Here is a 16,365-nt window from a genome sequence, read left to right on the forward strand (position 1 = left end):
GCCTGAAAGTCAATTTCCTCTCCTTTCATCTCGACGTCGGTTACTTCTATGCCTGCTTCTGATATTTTCTGAAGGACCTCCTCAGTTGAAAGTCCTGTAAGAACCATGAGTAACCGTGGTATGACTATTTCTCCACCGATGGCCAAAGAAAGAAAGACCGCAAACTGGACTTTCTTTTAAATTGAGATTCAAGCAGCCAATCAGTGCTGGCTCTACATACACTCGCAGAAAATAAAGTACATAATTGTACCTTAAGGGGTACAATGGCTTGTAACTGGGGCTGTACCCTCAAGGGTACAATATTGTACCTTAACCTTTAAAAGAAACGGTACATATATGTACCTTTTAATGCTTTTTGACCCTCAAAAAGGTACATATATGTACCTTGAGGTCCAACAGCAAACACTCCAGTGTTAATTGAACTCTCCAGACTCAAGAGTGTTAAAGTGTTAAAATATCAGTGTTAAATTAACACTCAAGAGTGTTAAAGTTAATGATCTAATTAAGTGATTCATTGAGTGATGATTGACCATTATTGAAGACACCTGATGTTAACAAGCAGAATCACTGAAGGAGAAAATGATGATCTACCCATCACTATGGTGTCTTAAAAATCTTTTTTTTTTCTCCTTCAGTGTTAAAATATGAGTGTTAAATTAACAAAATAAAGAGTGTTTAAGTTAATGTGTTGCTAGCATGTTTAGTATGTTTCATGAGTCATGAAGCATGCTATAATAATGCTGATGAAGATCTTTCTGTCTCTGCTGGATTCTCTGACGGATCTTCATCTGTGTCTCCTTCAGCTGTTTCTGGGGGACAAACCAATGACAGCGAATGACACATGAAACTACTATCACACAATAAGGGTTAAAGATCTAGCATGGTGAGTTTATACTGTAGATTCAAACCACAGATCAGTGAAGTTTGATGATATGACAATCATCATTTGAACTTTATGTTTTTGATTTATGTTGTTGATTACAGCATAACTGTGATTCTGCATAATATCCAGAATTTGAGATATTATATAACAGATTTCTTAAAAGTTTTTTTTTTTTTTTAATCTTCCTTTTAGGCACACACAGACATAAAGATTCAGTCTATGCATCTCAACAATGGTGATGAGCAGAATATTCAATTAGGAAAAGTAAATTACATAGACAATTCAGATCATAATTTATTCATACCGCAATGCATGATGGGAGCCATTAATGAGTTGTGATTGGTGGCAGCCACTGCAACATGCTTTATTATTGTCACCATTGTTGAGATTCACAGGCTGAATATTGATGTCTGTGTTTCTAAATAAATACATTTAAAAGTGTTTTGATCAGAACAATGTTTATTAAATATATTGGATTATAAGAAAAATGCTGATAATCATATGCTGTAGAATCACAGAGCTGCTGCTAACAAGTTACACCAAACAATCTCAATAAGTTTCATTTTTCAGATCACAGCATGATTATGTCAAAACATAACCAACACTATCAGATCACACTTTTTCTTTGTTCATTTGACTGTTATAAATCAATAACAGCAGACAAACAAAGTCTAAAGTTAATAATATACAGTAAGGGTCAAGAGCCCAACTAAAGCAAACACCCATCGCCATAACGGTGGCTTACAATTTGAGATTTTCTCCTTCAGTGATTCTGCTTGTTAACATCAGGTGTCTTCAATAATGCTCAATCATCACTCAATTAATCCCTTAATTATCTCATTAACTTCAACAATCTTGAGTGTGGACTCATATACACTCTCAGGAGAGTTCATTTAACACTGGAGTTTTTGCTGTGTAGTAAATGCCGCTCCATCTGAAAGCAGGTGAAGGCGATTTACTACTAATCAAGGAACCGGCTTTACTGAGAAGAGGCGCATATCAATGTCATGCGATATATCGCCCAGCCCTAATAGACATATGACAGAAATAAAGTCAGTCTAGTTAGTAATAAGTGAAGCTGGTAATTCTGTTTGTGGAGTTGTTTAATCCTCCTCTGATGAGATCTTCACAGATTTAATGTCTTTTTATCTTCATCTGATTTAATTTAAGGCTGTGGTTGAAGTCAGTTGTAGTTCTACTGTTTCTATTTCCTTCAGTGATTCTGCTTGTTAACAACAACAGGTGTTCATCACTAATGCTCAATCATCACTCAATTGATCACTTAATTGTCTCATTAACTTTAACACTGCTTCAGTGTTACTTTAACACCATGTAGAGTGGGACCATATGTGCTCTGAGCAATGTTAATTTAACACTGGGGAATTTACTGTGTAGCTGTTGCCTCGTTACTGTCGTGCAAAGGCAAAAGACCGTAACTTCGTTTTTAGTTCGAAAATTAGTTATTTATATTTTTGTAGCCTGTGTATTTTGTCATCAGTCCCTATAATCGATCGCAAAGGATTATGCAGAGTTGACAGAAAAATGTTATACATGCGTAGCAGATGAATACAACAAAGAATTAAAGCCCCGCCTCACCTAGTTCGGGTACCGGACCTGGTTGAAACACTCATGCATCTAGCTGGCAGAGTGCCAAAACTTCGCCGGCGCCTTCACCCCCGCCCTGAACACGGTCGAGCCAACGCTGGACTTATTTCTCTATGGAGGTATTTTGTCATGTCAAATGTATTAATAATGCCATCAGAATGCAACCAAAGCAAATGATAGCAATAAGTAGATGGCTATAAATAATTGTAAATCATACAAAATAAATGCCATGATCACTAGATTTTAGGTGTTACTATAATGGTTTTGTTTATGGTGATCAGCAACAAAATATTGATAAAGTGGAAGTTACTGCCTTTTGCTTTAGCATGACTTCTCAGTTTTTTCTGACAATACAAAGGCAGAGTACAGTAACTTTAAAATAGTGGTCAAAAGTCTCAAAAGTTTGAGCTCAAGATTTCCAGTGTCCTACTTATAATTAATTTGGCGAGACAACTAAAAATCTTTAAAGTCTTTTTTCTCAGTTCCACACTCTAGCGACTTAAGGTCTTTTGCCTTTTTAGGGCAGATTAGATTGCTAGTCAGTTTATTTTACATAGATAGCAGTGCTAAATGTTTGGGATTGAACTAACGTTACAATTTGATATCAAAACGTTAACTGAACTGTTGCCTACCTCATAATGTTTAGGCTTGAAGTTTGACACATTGTACAAATCTGATGTGTACTCACAGATCTCTTGATGCAAGTTTGTCACATTAAAATTTAAGCTAGATTTACATTGAAGCTTCAAGTTTATTTCTATTTTATTTGTACTGTTTGGGTATCAGTGCTAAAGAGCTGATGAAAACAAAGGCATTTGTGAAATAAAATTTATTATCAAGGTAAGTTGAAAAATATGGACAATTTATAGTTGTCACCATAAACTGTCCATATTTTCTATATAAGTATTGTGACACCGATGACTGTAATACATACAAATATGTAACTGTTATTTAAACTTTGTTAAAGGTGCAGTTTGCAGTGTCCAAAGGTCTGACTGGATTGTCCTGCACAGATGAGCAGCGCCACTGGAACTCAGGGACACAGCGCAATTTAGTCCCCAAAAGGTTGAGCAATATATGTTTCAGACACCACAAAGAAAGTTCTGCCTCTGAGAACATCCTGCCCATCTCTCCATCTCTGCCGCCAACCCCTGCCTACAGCTCACATGAAGCACTGAAGATGAGCTTAGAAGTCGCCAATGTTCCAGTTGGCAGCCTTCTGCACAAATGCATCTCTGCTGAACCAGATCAAATTCCAGCAGCTCCCACACAGCTCCAGCAGCCTCATAGTGAACATGGAACGGACATACAGTGCCAGAAATGCATGTCATTTTATGATATGTACATTAAATTAGATGGGGATAAATGTGCCAGTTTGGAAAAGTTCACTAAAATGCAGAGTGCCTCCCACTTGTGGTTTGATGCACGTAAATTAAGAGTAACTGCTAGCTCTGCAAAAAAGGTCCCTGTGCGTGCATCTACTAAGCCATATAATTTTCTTAGAGAGCACTTGTTTCCTATGTTCCATGGGAACACTGCAACCAGGTATGGCCAGGAGAATGAGGAGGTGGCCTACGCATGGATGGAGAGCTGTGGGTTTATAGTTGAGAAGAGAGGCACTGTAGTTAGTGTCACAGAACCATGGCTTTCTGCAAGCCCAGATGGCGTGGTTAACTCCACAGAGCTGCTGGAGATTAAATGTCCTGTTCTGGCCAAGAACTGTGCATCTCTGGCTGAAGTGTTTTCCAGCAAGCTCACAGATGTGAAGATGGTGGACGGGGTTCCACAGCTGCAACCAAATGGATCCCGTGGTTACTACCTTCAAGTCCAACTAGGTATGTTTTGTACAAGACTAGAGAAATGCAAGTTGCTTGTCTGGGCTCCATCTGAGAAATGTGTCATTGATGTGCCATTTGATTTGGAGTATTGTTCACAAGTTCTACCTAAACTCAAGTCCTTCTATTTTAGTCACATGCTGCCAAGGATTGTAGATGAGTTTCTGTCAGGCAGACTCATACTGTGCCATAAATATGTACATATGTGTAAATAGGCTCAGGTTCTAGTCTTTAACCTGCTGTATGGCACCAGCTGTCCTGTGTCTGTGTTGATGTGTGATGATACCTAACTCTTAATAATTGTTCCACTGACCCTTTGTTAGCCTAGTTCCTTGGTGTTTTTCTTTTTATAGCTAGTGCTCAGTTTTGCACATGAAGGTGATGTTTTAACGTTTTAATAGTAATTGTGATTATAATTAATATGTATAATAAATTAAATGGCCTACAAATAATGCCATAGGTGAAATGTTTAAATTTAGTGATGTTTTACCATTTAAAAAGTGAATAATTGTAATTACATTCAATGTAAACAAATGACATGTTAATAAATTCCATTAGTGAAATACTGTATCTTCTTGCCAGTTTATGTACATAAAATACACTTTTTTAGTTATTTACGTGTGGTTAGGACATCCACTCGATCAAAATATGACTAAATACAACAAATTAAAATGAAAACAGATTGAAAATTTTAATAATACACATTTTAGTTGGACAAGTTAAATATCATGTTTTTGTATCTGTAAACATTTAAATAGTCTAAAAATAAGTTAATACAATACTTGAAAAGTTATTACAAAATTGAAAAGTCATTACAAAATTAAAAACATCAAGTTGCCAAACACAATAACTATTTAGTATAAAACCTGAGATTCAAAACACATTCTTGTGCATTATAATTCCATTGGTTTACAGTTTACTGTAAAATAACTAATCAGCAGTGCAGAATAGAGATACCTGAAAAATAAAATGTTAAAGACAAATCATATGTGCAAATGATAGTACAATCAAGACACTGCAGGCTGTCAAATAATTATTTACAAATATTAAGCTACAGTGGAAATCAGGATCTTTTTGATATGTAAACTTCCATGCTCAATCAGCATCCTCGTGGATGATTTCCCCCTGCATGTTTACAATGGCTGCACAGATTCTGAGGATTTTGTCCATTTTGTGTGCCAAATTGATGGGTACAGTCTGGGAGATTATTTTGAACACTTTGAGCCTCCTGATTACTCTTTCCACATGTATGCGCACATTTGCAATCCTCCTTGTGGCAGTTACATCCTCATCAGACAACTGCCCTCCTTTATGAGTGAACGCTGGTAGAACAAGGTTAACCTTTCTCTCAAACAGCAGATCTCTGATGGTAAAGCCTCTGTCTGCCATCACTTCATCGCCGGGACGAAGATACTCCAGGAAGCCAGACTCCTGAGTGATGAACTTGTCACTACACCTGCCTCCATATGCAGGAGAAATGAACATAACAAGCCCACACGGGGCAATAGCAACTAAATACTTTAAAGTATTGCTGTAATAATAATGACTCGCCTCTGGAGTCAAGGTTGTGTGGTTTCTGCAGGGTGGTCTCAGTGCAGTCAATGATGCAGGTGGTGTTGGGGAAGTTATCCCTGAAGCACTGAGGCATTGTGCTCCGGATTGTCTCCCGTGGCAGCCAAGGAATGTAGATTCTCATGTGCTCCTCCATTGTGTCTATCCAGTAGGAAAAGATCCTGCTCACTAACCCCTGGGACACAGCAAAGCGTTCTGCGAGATCACCCTGGAGTAGATTCAACTTAAGTTTCATCATGGTCATCAATATTTGATCCATTACGTGCATCTGAAAGTTTGCTTTATAGAACTGTTCCAGATATTTAACATGATCAAAAAAGCCACTGAGAGAAAGGCCTGTGTACAACACACAGCTAGTGTCATTCTTCAGGATGACATGGGCAAGGGGTTCTTCTCCACCACATTGTGTTTCTCTGTCGCATACATCCTTCACCTTTTCTCCTAATATATAGGTGTGATCCATCAGTGCCTGAACCTCCCACTGAGTGTCAGCATCTTTATGCATAGGTGACTCTGACTGAGGGACGGTCTGGTCAGCCTCCTCATCACAGTGGCTGTCATCTGCCAAACACAAGACCACATAAGTGCACAACCAGTTTAGCAAACACCATAAAACATACCTAGACTACTTACAACTATGATAAAACCAAGCTAAGAGCAACACCTGTATTAGTGCTCATTCAAATAATCATATTGCACAAATTGCTTCCAATTTTTACAAATGCCCTGGGCTAGCAGGGATGAAAAAAATACAAATATATCAATAAATATACAGAGAGAACAAACTTTGTAACGCTTTGATTACAGCCCAGAAAGTACTGCAAATGGTGAATAAAGATAATGTTCAGAAATTACTAATTATTTATTTGTATTGAATTATGTTGTATAGCTGTGTTTTCCTGTGTTCGTAGTCAAAACTCAAAAATGAGTTTATATTTAATTATTAAAAATTGCCATTATTTTATATGAAAGAGTTTTTTAATTGTATTTTATTTCGAAAATATTTTAGTTTGTCTTGTATATTTTTTTTATTAGATCAGATAACATTTTAAGCTGTCATATGTCATGTTACAATGTGCCCCTCACATGTTACAATGTACCCCACCTATGGGGCATGTTGTCACAGTGGAAACATAAAACAGCGTTACTTTGTGCCCCGCTCTCCCCTATGTTTTTATGTTTCCACTGTTCGATAGCGCCCACGCCTCACACACACACACACACACACACACACACACACACACACACACACACACACACGCACAAATGTATTAGTAAACACTTTGCGACTTTCCGATCCCGATCGCGCCCGCGATCATAAGATTATAAGAAAACTGCTGATAATCATATGCTGTAGAATCACAGAGCTGCTGCTAACAAGTTACACCAAACTATCTCAATAAGTTTCATTTTTCAGATCACAGCATGATTATGTCAAAACATAACCAACACTATCAGATCACACTTTTTCTTTGTTCATTTGACTGTTATAAATCAATAACAGCAGACAAACAAAGTCTAAATTTAATAATATACAGTAAGGGTCAAGAGCCCAACTAAAGCAAACACTGATCACCATAATGGTAACTTACAATTTGTGATTTTCTCCTTCAGTGATTCTGCTTGTTAACATCAGGTGTCTTCAATAATGCTCAATCATCACTCAATTAATCCCTTAATTATCTCATTAACTTCAACAATCTTGAGTGTGGACTCATATACACTCCCAGGAGAGTTCATTTAACACTGGAGTTTTTGCTGTGTAGTAAATGCCGCTCCATCTGAAAGCAGGTGAAGGCGATTTACTACTAATCAAGGAACCGGCTTTACTGAGAAGAGGCGCATATCAATGTCATGCGATATATCGCCCAGCCCTAATAGACATATGACAGAAATAAAGTCAGTCTAGTTAGTAATAAGTGAAGCTGGTAATTCTGTTTGTGGAGTTGTTTAATCCTCCTCTGATGAGATCTTCACAGATTTAATGTCTTTTTATCTTCATCTGATTTAATTTAAGGCTGTGGCTGAAGTCAGTTGTAGTTCTACTGTTTCTCTTTCCTTCAGTGATTCTGCTTGTTAACAACAACAGGTGTTCATCACTAATGCTCAATCATCACTCAATTGATCACTTAATTGTCTCATTAACTTCAACACTGCTTCAGTGTTACTTTAACACCATGTAGAGTGGGACCATATGTGCTCTGAGCAGTGTTAATTTAACACTGGGGAATTTACTGTGTGGATGCAACATGCACACACACAAATTAGAAAAAACATCCCAGAAACACCTGCTATGAGTGTACCCCATGACATGATCTGTTATTACATATTAATTAATTTATATTTATGTATAACTTTAATTTGTTGTTAAACTTTAGAAATAAAAGTGGAGTTATCACTGGCAACAACATTATGACTTGTTTTTTTGTTTTGTTTTGTTTTGTTTTGTTTTTGCAGCTGGAAACCCCAATCCTTTTGCAGTCAAACCAAGTTATCACCTTTGGGATCCCTGGATTGGACCGAATAGGAAGTCTGGCTCTGTCTTAAATACAGAATGGGAGAAAGTACATTCATCAAATCCTAATCCTGCATCTGAAGTTCCAGTAACTGCAGGGCTGCCAACTTTTGAGTTTAGCTTGGAGTGAGATTATTTTTTTTCGGGGTTATGTAAAAACAAATATTGCATCACAATAAGTGTAATTGTGATTGTCAAAACATTTAGTAACTAAATAGAATTTTATGAAGTTTAGTGACAACATGTTACAATGTTTACATTGTACAATGACTGGTACACTGTCAGAAATAGGGGTACAGCAGGAGTCCATTTCTGTCCCCCAAGGTACATATATGTACCTTTTTGAGGGTCAAAAAGGTACATATATGTCCCCAAGCATTAAAAGGTACAAATATATACCGTTTCTTTTAAAGGTTAAGGTACAATATCAAAAGACAGCCTCTGCTAAGTAATTTTATTTTATTTTTTGTAAAAAAAAAAAATTTTTAAAAAAGGTTTTAATGATACCTTAATCATTTAAGGTAGATTTTAACTTATCACTATATTAGAGTAGCCTTGAAATAAAGGAAATAAAAGTTTTGTAAGTCAATTTACTGATATTAAATCATTATAACACAGCAAAAACTCCAGTGTTAAATGAACTTTCCTGGGAGTTTATTTGGCTCCAGACACAAGAGTGTTAAAGTGTTAAAATATGAGTGTTAAATTAACGATCAAGAGTGCTAAAGTTAATGAGCTAATTAAGTGATTCATTGAGTGATTATTGAGCAATATTGAAGACACCTGATGTTAACAAGCAGAATCACTGAAGGAGAAAATATATTTTTTTAAGACACCGTTATGGTGATCAGTGTTTGCTTTAGGTGGGTCTTTTGACCCTTAAACTGTTAACGTTAGGTTTTGTTTGGCTGTTGTATCTGAGTTATAATGGCTAGATGAACAAAGAGATAAGTTGATCAGGTGGTGTTGGTTATGTTTTGACTTAATCATAATTTGACCTGAATCACTGACCTCATTTAAAGTCTAATCTCTGACTTAAATGTATATTGTTGATTACAGCATCACTGTGATTCCACAGTAGCCTGGCAAGCCAGACGTACATCAAGATGTTTAGTCTGGAAACTCACCATAGACACGGTCAATCTGATGGGCGGGGTAAACGGCTGTCTTTCAAATTCCCTCTGCACGCAATAGGACAGCGCTTCAACCAACCAGAGCGTTCTCCCACCAGCGGAGCTTAGTTGATAGATTCAACTTTTAAATCTGGCCGACAAAACTACGAACACATCTTCCTTTTTTTAAGAATGACTTAAGTGCCGTTCTTTGCTCTTTTCTCAAAGAAAAACTTAACTCCAACTCCTCCAGAGTTGCGGCCAAAGCCGATTCGAAAGACCGTTGTTCTCCAGCAGCCGTCATTCTTTGTTTTCAAGTGGCAGGTAACCGTCGCAACTCTGTCGTCATATGTTAAGCCCGCCCCCGCCTACTCTATACACGACGTGATTGGCCTGACCCAATTTAGGTTTTTGCAGCAAAAAGGTCTATTGAGAGTGTCTAGACCCACCCTGGCTGCAAAATAATTTTGCTGCCGCTAGGGTGCGTCTAGATTTCTAGGCTAATTCCACAGCATAAGATCCAGAATTTTTGAAATAATCTAAAGGATTTCTTAAAAGTTGATCTGATAAAACAAATCTTTCTTTTAGGCACACACAGACATCAAGAATCCGTGTATGAATCCCAACAATGGTGACAAACAGAATATTCAATTAGGGAAAGGAAATTAGTAAGACAATTCAGATCATAATTTATTCATACCGCAATGCATGATGGGAGCCATGAATGAGCTTTGATTGGTGGCAGCCAGGATGCACTGCAACATGCTTTATTATTGTCACCATTGTTGAGATTCACAGGCTGATTATTGATGTCAGTGTTTCTTCGTAAAGTAATTTTCAATGTCTTTTGATCAGAACAACTTTTAAGAATTTTTGGATTATATTGAAAATGCTGAAAATCTTTTGCTGTAGAATCACAGTGATGCTGTAATCAACAATATACATTTAAGCCTGAGATTAGATTCTAAATGAGTTCAATGATTCAGGTTAAATTATGATTATGTCAAAACATAACCAACACCACCTGATCAACTTTTCTCTTTGTTCATCTGGCAGTTATAACTCAGATACAACAGCCAAATAAATTCTAAAGTTAATGATTTAAGGGTCGAGAGCCCAACTAAAGCAAACACTGATCACCATAACGGTGTCTTAAAAAATTCAATTTTCTCCTTCCGTGATTCTGCTTGTTAACATCAGGTGTCTTCAATAATGCTCAATCATCACTCAATGAATCACTTAATTAGATCATTAACTTTAACACTCTTGAGTCTGGAGTCATATAAACTCCCAGGAGAGTTCAATTAACACTGGAGTTTTTGCTGTTGGACCTCAAGGTACATATATGTAACTTTTTGAGGATCAAAAAGCATTAAAAGTTACATATATGTACCGTTTCTTTTAAAGGTTAAGGTACAATATTGTACCCTTGAGGGTACAGCCCCAGTGACAAGCCACTGTACCCCTAAAGGTACAATTATGTACTTTATTTTAAGACATAAAATCTTAAATTGAGATTCAAGCAGCCAATCAGGGCTGGCTCTACATATACGTTCTCGTCAGGGCCGTAAAACACAGAGAAGTGACGTTGTGGATGGGAGAAACCCACCCAAATTAACTTTGGTTAAACAGGTGTATGATAATTTGGGTAAATGTATAAGCTAGATTTATGCTTTTATAATAATCTATCTATCTATCTATCTATCTATCTATCTATCTATCTATCTATCTATCTATCTATCTATCTATCTATCTATCTATCTATCTATCTATCTATCTATCTTATCTATCTATCTTATCTATCTATCTTATCTATCTATCTATATTTATAAATTAAAATAATAAAAAGAAATAAGAATAATTAAAACAGTTTAGAAAAATAAAAAATAAAATACAGTACAGTACAGTACAAACAGTCGGACGAACATTGGCACAGTGCTCATTCATTAAATGCATAGCTAAACAGAAGTGTTTTGAGTCTGGATTTGAAAGTGACTACAGTAGGAGCACGTCTGATCTCCTCTGGAAGCTGGCTCCAGCTGCGGCTGGCATAATAGCTAAAAGCGGACTCGCCATGCTTAGAGTGAACCCTTGGTATTTCTAGCTGATGTGAACCTAATGATCTGAGTGATCTGTTGGGTTTATATTCAGTGAGCATATCTGCAATGTATTGAGGTCCTAGGCCATTAAATGATTTATATACCAGTAATAATACTTTAAAATCAATCCTAAATCTAACTGGGAGCCAGTGTAAAGACCTGAGGACTGGTGTGATATGTTCATATTTTCTGGTTCTGCTCAGAATCCTGGCGGCAGCGTTCTGTATGAGCTGCAACTGTCTTATGGTCTTTTTGGGAAGGCCAGTGAGGAGTCCATTACAATAATCCACCCTGCTGGTGATGAAAGCATGCACAAGTTTCTCTAAGTCTTGTCTGGAAACAAAGCATCTAATTCTTGCAATATTTTTCAAATGATAGTATGCTGATTTAGTTATTGCTTTGACATGACTACTGAAACTAAGGTCTGACTCTAGTGTCACACCAAGATTCCTGACTTGATGTTTAATTGTTTGACCCCTAGAGTGAAGGTATGCGTTCACCTTGAGAACTTCATCTTTGTTTCCAAATGCAATGACTTCAGTTTTGTCTTTGTTTAACTGAAGAAAGTTTTGACACATCCAACTGTTGACTTCATCAATGCATTGGCACAGGGAGTCAATGGGGCTGTAATCGTTAGGCGATAGGGCTAAGTAGAGCTGTGTGTCGTCTGCATAGCTGTGGTAAGCAATTTGGTTCTTTCTCATTATTTGGCTCATTGGGAGCATATACAGGTTGAACAGGAGTGGCGCAAGAATCGAGCCTTGAGGGACTCCGCATGTCATGGATGTCCACTCAGACTTATGATCTCCTATACTCACATAATAACCTCTCCCATCTAAGTATGACCTGAACCATTTTAGGACTATCCCAGAGAGCCCGACCCAGTTTTCCAGCCTGTCAAGAAGTATGTTATGATCGACAGTGTCAAATGCAGCACTGAGGTCGAGTAGTACCAGCACTGATAATTTGCCTGAATCAGTATTTAAGCGAATATCGTTTATTATCTTTATGAGCGCTGTCTCTGTGCTGTGGTGCGGTCGGAAACCAGATTGAAAATTGTCAAAGTATCCATTCGAGCATAAGAATTTGTTCAGCTGATTGAAGACAACTTTTTCAATGATCTTGCCTATGAAAGGAAGATTTTAGATCGGCCTATAGTTGCTTAATACGGTCTTATCCAGATTGTTCTTTTTCAGGAGGGGCTTGACAACTGCAGTTTTCAGGGAGTTTGGAAAACTCCCAGAGAGAAGTGAGGCATTTACCACTTCTAGAAGATCTGCTTCTACACTGTTTAACACACTTTTGAAAAATGATGTGGGAAGTGTGTCAAGAGCACAGGTTGATGTTTTAAGGTGCTGTACGGTTTCTTCCAAAATTTTGCCATCAATTTCTTTGAAGTCAGACATAGTAACTACTTTCTCAGGTGGTTTGATCTGTCTAACCCCAGGGCAACTCAAGGATGTGCTGATCACCTTTCTGATATTATTGATTTTCTCAGAGAAGAAAGAAGCAAACTCACTGCACTTGTTGTCTGAGAGCATTTCACTGGGAATCTGGCTTGGGGAGGTTTGTCAGTCTCTCTACAGTAGCAAAAAGAGTGTGTGTGTTGTTTAAATTACTGTTTATAATATTTGAGAAGAAAGTCTGTCTAGCTTTGCCTAGTTCCATATTAAAAGCATGGATGCAGTCTTTGTAGATGTTATAATGGACTACAAGTTTTGTCTTCAGCCACATGCGCTCTGCTTTTCTGCATTGTCTTTTCATATTTTGCACTGCTGTTGAGTTTCTCCAAGGTGCTTTTTGTCTGCCACTCTTCTTCCTGACTTTAACAGGAGCAATATCATCAATTACAGTTTTAACTTTTGAGTTAAAGGAATCAAGGAGAAAATCAACAGAGTCTGCAGATATGCTTGGTGTTAAGGATATAGCCTTCATAAATAGTACACTAGTGTTCTCATTTAAGCATCTCTTCTTGACAGACACAGATCTAGCTTCAGTGGCAGGAGAGATCAATATATCAAAGAAAATACAGAAATGATCAGACAGTGCTACATCCTTAATAACAATCGATGAAATGTTTAGACCCTTACTGATGAGTAAATCTAGAGTGTGTCCACGATTGTGTGTGGGTCCATGTACATGCTGAGTCAGATCAAAAGTTTTTAAAACAGTATTGATTTATTTTGCCATATTGGTTTCTGCATTATCTATGTGGATGTTTAAATCTCCAGCAATGGCAAAACAGTCAAACTCTGAGGTAATTGTTGATAACAGTTCTGTAAAGTCCTCAGCAAAGGCTGGAGAGTATTTTGGAGGCCTGTAAATAATGATAAGTAAAATGCGTGGAGCACCTTTTAACACAATACCCAGATATTCGAAAGACAAGTAATTCCCAAATGATATTTGCTTACATTGATAGATATCTTTAAAAAGAGCAGCTAGACCCCCACCTCTCTTAACAGCTCTGCAGACACTCAAAAAGAGAGATCGATGTCCCCATCACTGTGTTTGTGTGGGCTATGCCACCCAGTTGAATCAGCAGTGGAGAGTATGTGCTGCCGTGAGGTGAACGTGGAATAGCTCGACCTGCGACCGGCTGATCTGACGTGCCTGAACCCGTTTGTTTTGCGAATAGCTTATTCTCATTTCAGGCAGGATCACGGTCCCCTTGAAGTCAGCACACACGAGTATGTTTACAGTTGAGTTATTTTATCCATAATTTTTTTATCAAATAAAACATACATCCAACTTTTCTGTAGTTGTGTAAGGCATCTATAGTTATGACTAAGCCGGTAACTCTACTAGTGAGTTCCTCTTATGACATCACGCCCCATCTAGTGAAAGGGAGCGGGAGCGGTTAAAACCACTGTTAAAAGTGCCAACTTTTCATATTATATTCAGCATTTTGGTATAAAAAACAATGGTGGGCGGTTCTTATCTTTATGTTTAATAAACACATTGCATTATCTTCATGAAAAATTTAACCTGCAATTTACACTTTAACAGGCTTATTAAGGCTGAGACGACTCCATATTTAATGTACATGTGGGCCAGATCATCATTCCACATGTGCCAGATGTGGGCCGGATCTGGGCCGGCACAATGTTGTTATCTGAGATACGTTATCCGAGCACTAACATGAATGACTGATGTAACATTAAAGTTTTAAGAGACCTACACAATAAAACACAAAACTACATATTTTGAACACCCAGTAGAATATACACATCAATAATTATTCATACTTACAGGTTGTGATTCTGAGGAGCAAGTTGGTCCAAATAAACTACTGACCCATCTTTCACGTGCAAGCACTTGCAAATCCCGCGTTGAAGGGCGGGTTAAGATTTCCGAGAGTGGACAGCGTAGAACATTATGCAGATTTGTTAGTTAGTGACGTGTTGTCGTAACTGATAGGGATTCGAATTCCTGACGACCCGTTTAGGCGGATCAGAATCGATTCTTTCTTTCTGGAGACTATAACTTTATTTATCGATCACTTCCAACTTTATAACTTTGCTGAACATTTATATTCACATATATGTTACACACTGCATGAAAGGGAATATTCATTATATTGTATATTCAAATATTCAATATACAATAAACATGCAAGGGAAACAAAAGACCGGCAGACAAACCTGGCATACAAAAAAAAAAAAAACACACATAGATAGGAAAAGATCATAATACTTAATAATACTAATAAACTGGAAAAGTAGCAATTTTATTGTTAATTGAATAGATAGTACTCAATATCTTAGGTGCACTAAAGTTTTTTTTTTTATGAACAAGAATCAATTATTGAGCAAATAAATTAAAAATCTGTGTTCAAAACGGTCTCCTTGCCACAGGTAATGGTTTATAATTAGAGCTTTCTGGTAGGATTTTATGGGAAATGTTAGATTTACTTCATTCATCTTTGCATTGTTACTTCACTAAATAAAGAGAAGATTGTCCGGCCTTTCCAGTGTGTGTGTATTTTTAAGGTGGTTGGTGTGTTCATTTTGACAGCTTGTAGCCATAACTAATGAGCAACATTATTAACACAATGAATCATTCAAAAAGGCAACCGTCTGAGGAATCACCTGTTGTTAAAACAAAGAAACCTCATTCAATGGCATGTGTCTGTAAGCTTGTAAAGATAAAGTTCCCACATGAACAAATAGGCTACTATAGTATTTTATAGTAAAATAACTCTAGTAAATATAGTGTTTTGAACCTAATATGGACCATATATGGTTCAAAAACACTACAGTATTTACTAGAGTAATTTTACTATATCATACTATAGTATTTTTTCATGTGGGTTGCCTTGCTCTCTATCAGTAACTGACTGGCACATGCAGCATGTGTGTACAAAGGTCCCGAAAAAAAAGAAAAAAAAAACGGTTTTAAAGGCAAAGGGTGGTCTGTTACGATCTCCGTTTGTTTTTCCTTTGTTTTGTCCCTCCCTTGTTTGTCTTGGTGTTTTTCTGGGCATGTGCGCGCGCTCTTTCTGTCTCCAGGTGGATGCACCTGTTTGGGATTTGCCTGATGGAAGCAAAGAGTATAGAAGCCCAAGAGGCAAAACTCAGAACGCTCCATAGCAACAGTTGCCCCCATGACGTGACGGCGCGGCCGCCATTATGGACTGAAAACTGAAGGAAAACGCCGAAAAATAATGGGAGTCAATGGCACTGAAAAACTTAACATAACAAAAACTTAACATAACTTAATTTTTTCTGGCCGTCATATCTAAATA

General features: G+C 37.3%; 1 protein-coding gene across 1 annotated transcript; it reads left to right on the forward strand.

Annotated features, from left to right (window-relative positions):
• Nucleotides 1–566: 566 nt before the first annotated feature.
• On the forward strand, nucleotides 567–4,882 carry LOC308702583 (uncharacterized protein). Its single transcript, XM_081385540.1, has 2 exons — nucleotides 567–883; nucleotides 3,456–4,882. The coding sequence occupies exons 1-2, from the start codon at nucleotides 881–883 to the stop codon at nucleotides 4,536–4,538; spliced, it is 1,086 nt and encodes a 361-aa protein (XP_081241666.1). The 5' UTR covers nucleotides 567–880; the 3' UTR covers nucleotides 4,539–4,882.
• The last annotated feature ends 11,483 nt before the right edge of the window (nucleotides 4,883–16,365 follow it).

The sequence above is a fragment of the Scardinius erythrophthalmus genome (assembly GCF_964197995.2).
Source record: "Scardinius erythrophthalmus genome assembly, chromosome: 1".
In the NCBI taxonomy this organism is placed as follows: Eukaryota; Metazoa; Chordata; class Actinopteri; order Cypriniformes; family Leuciscidae; genus Scardinius; species Scardinius erythrophthalmus.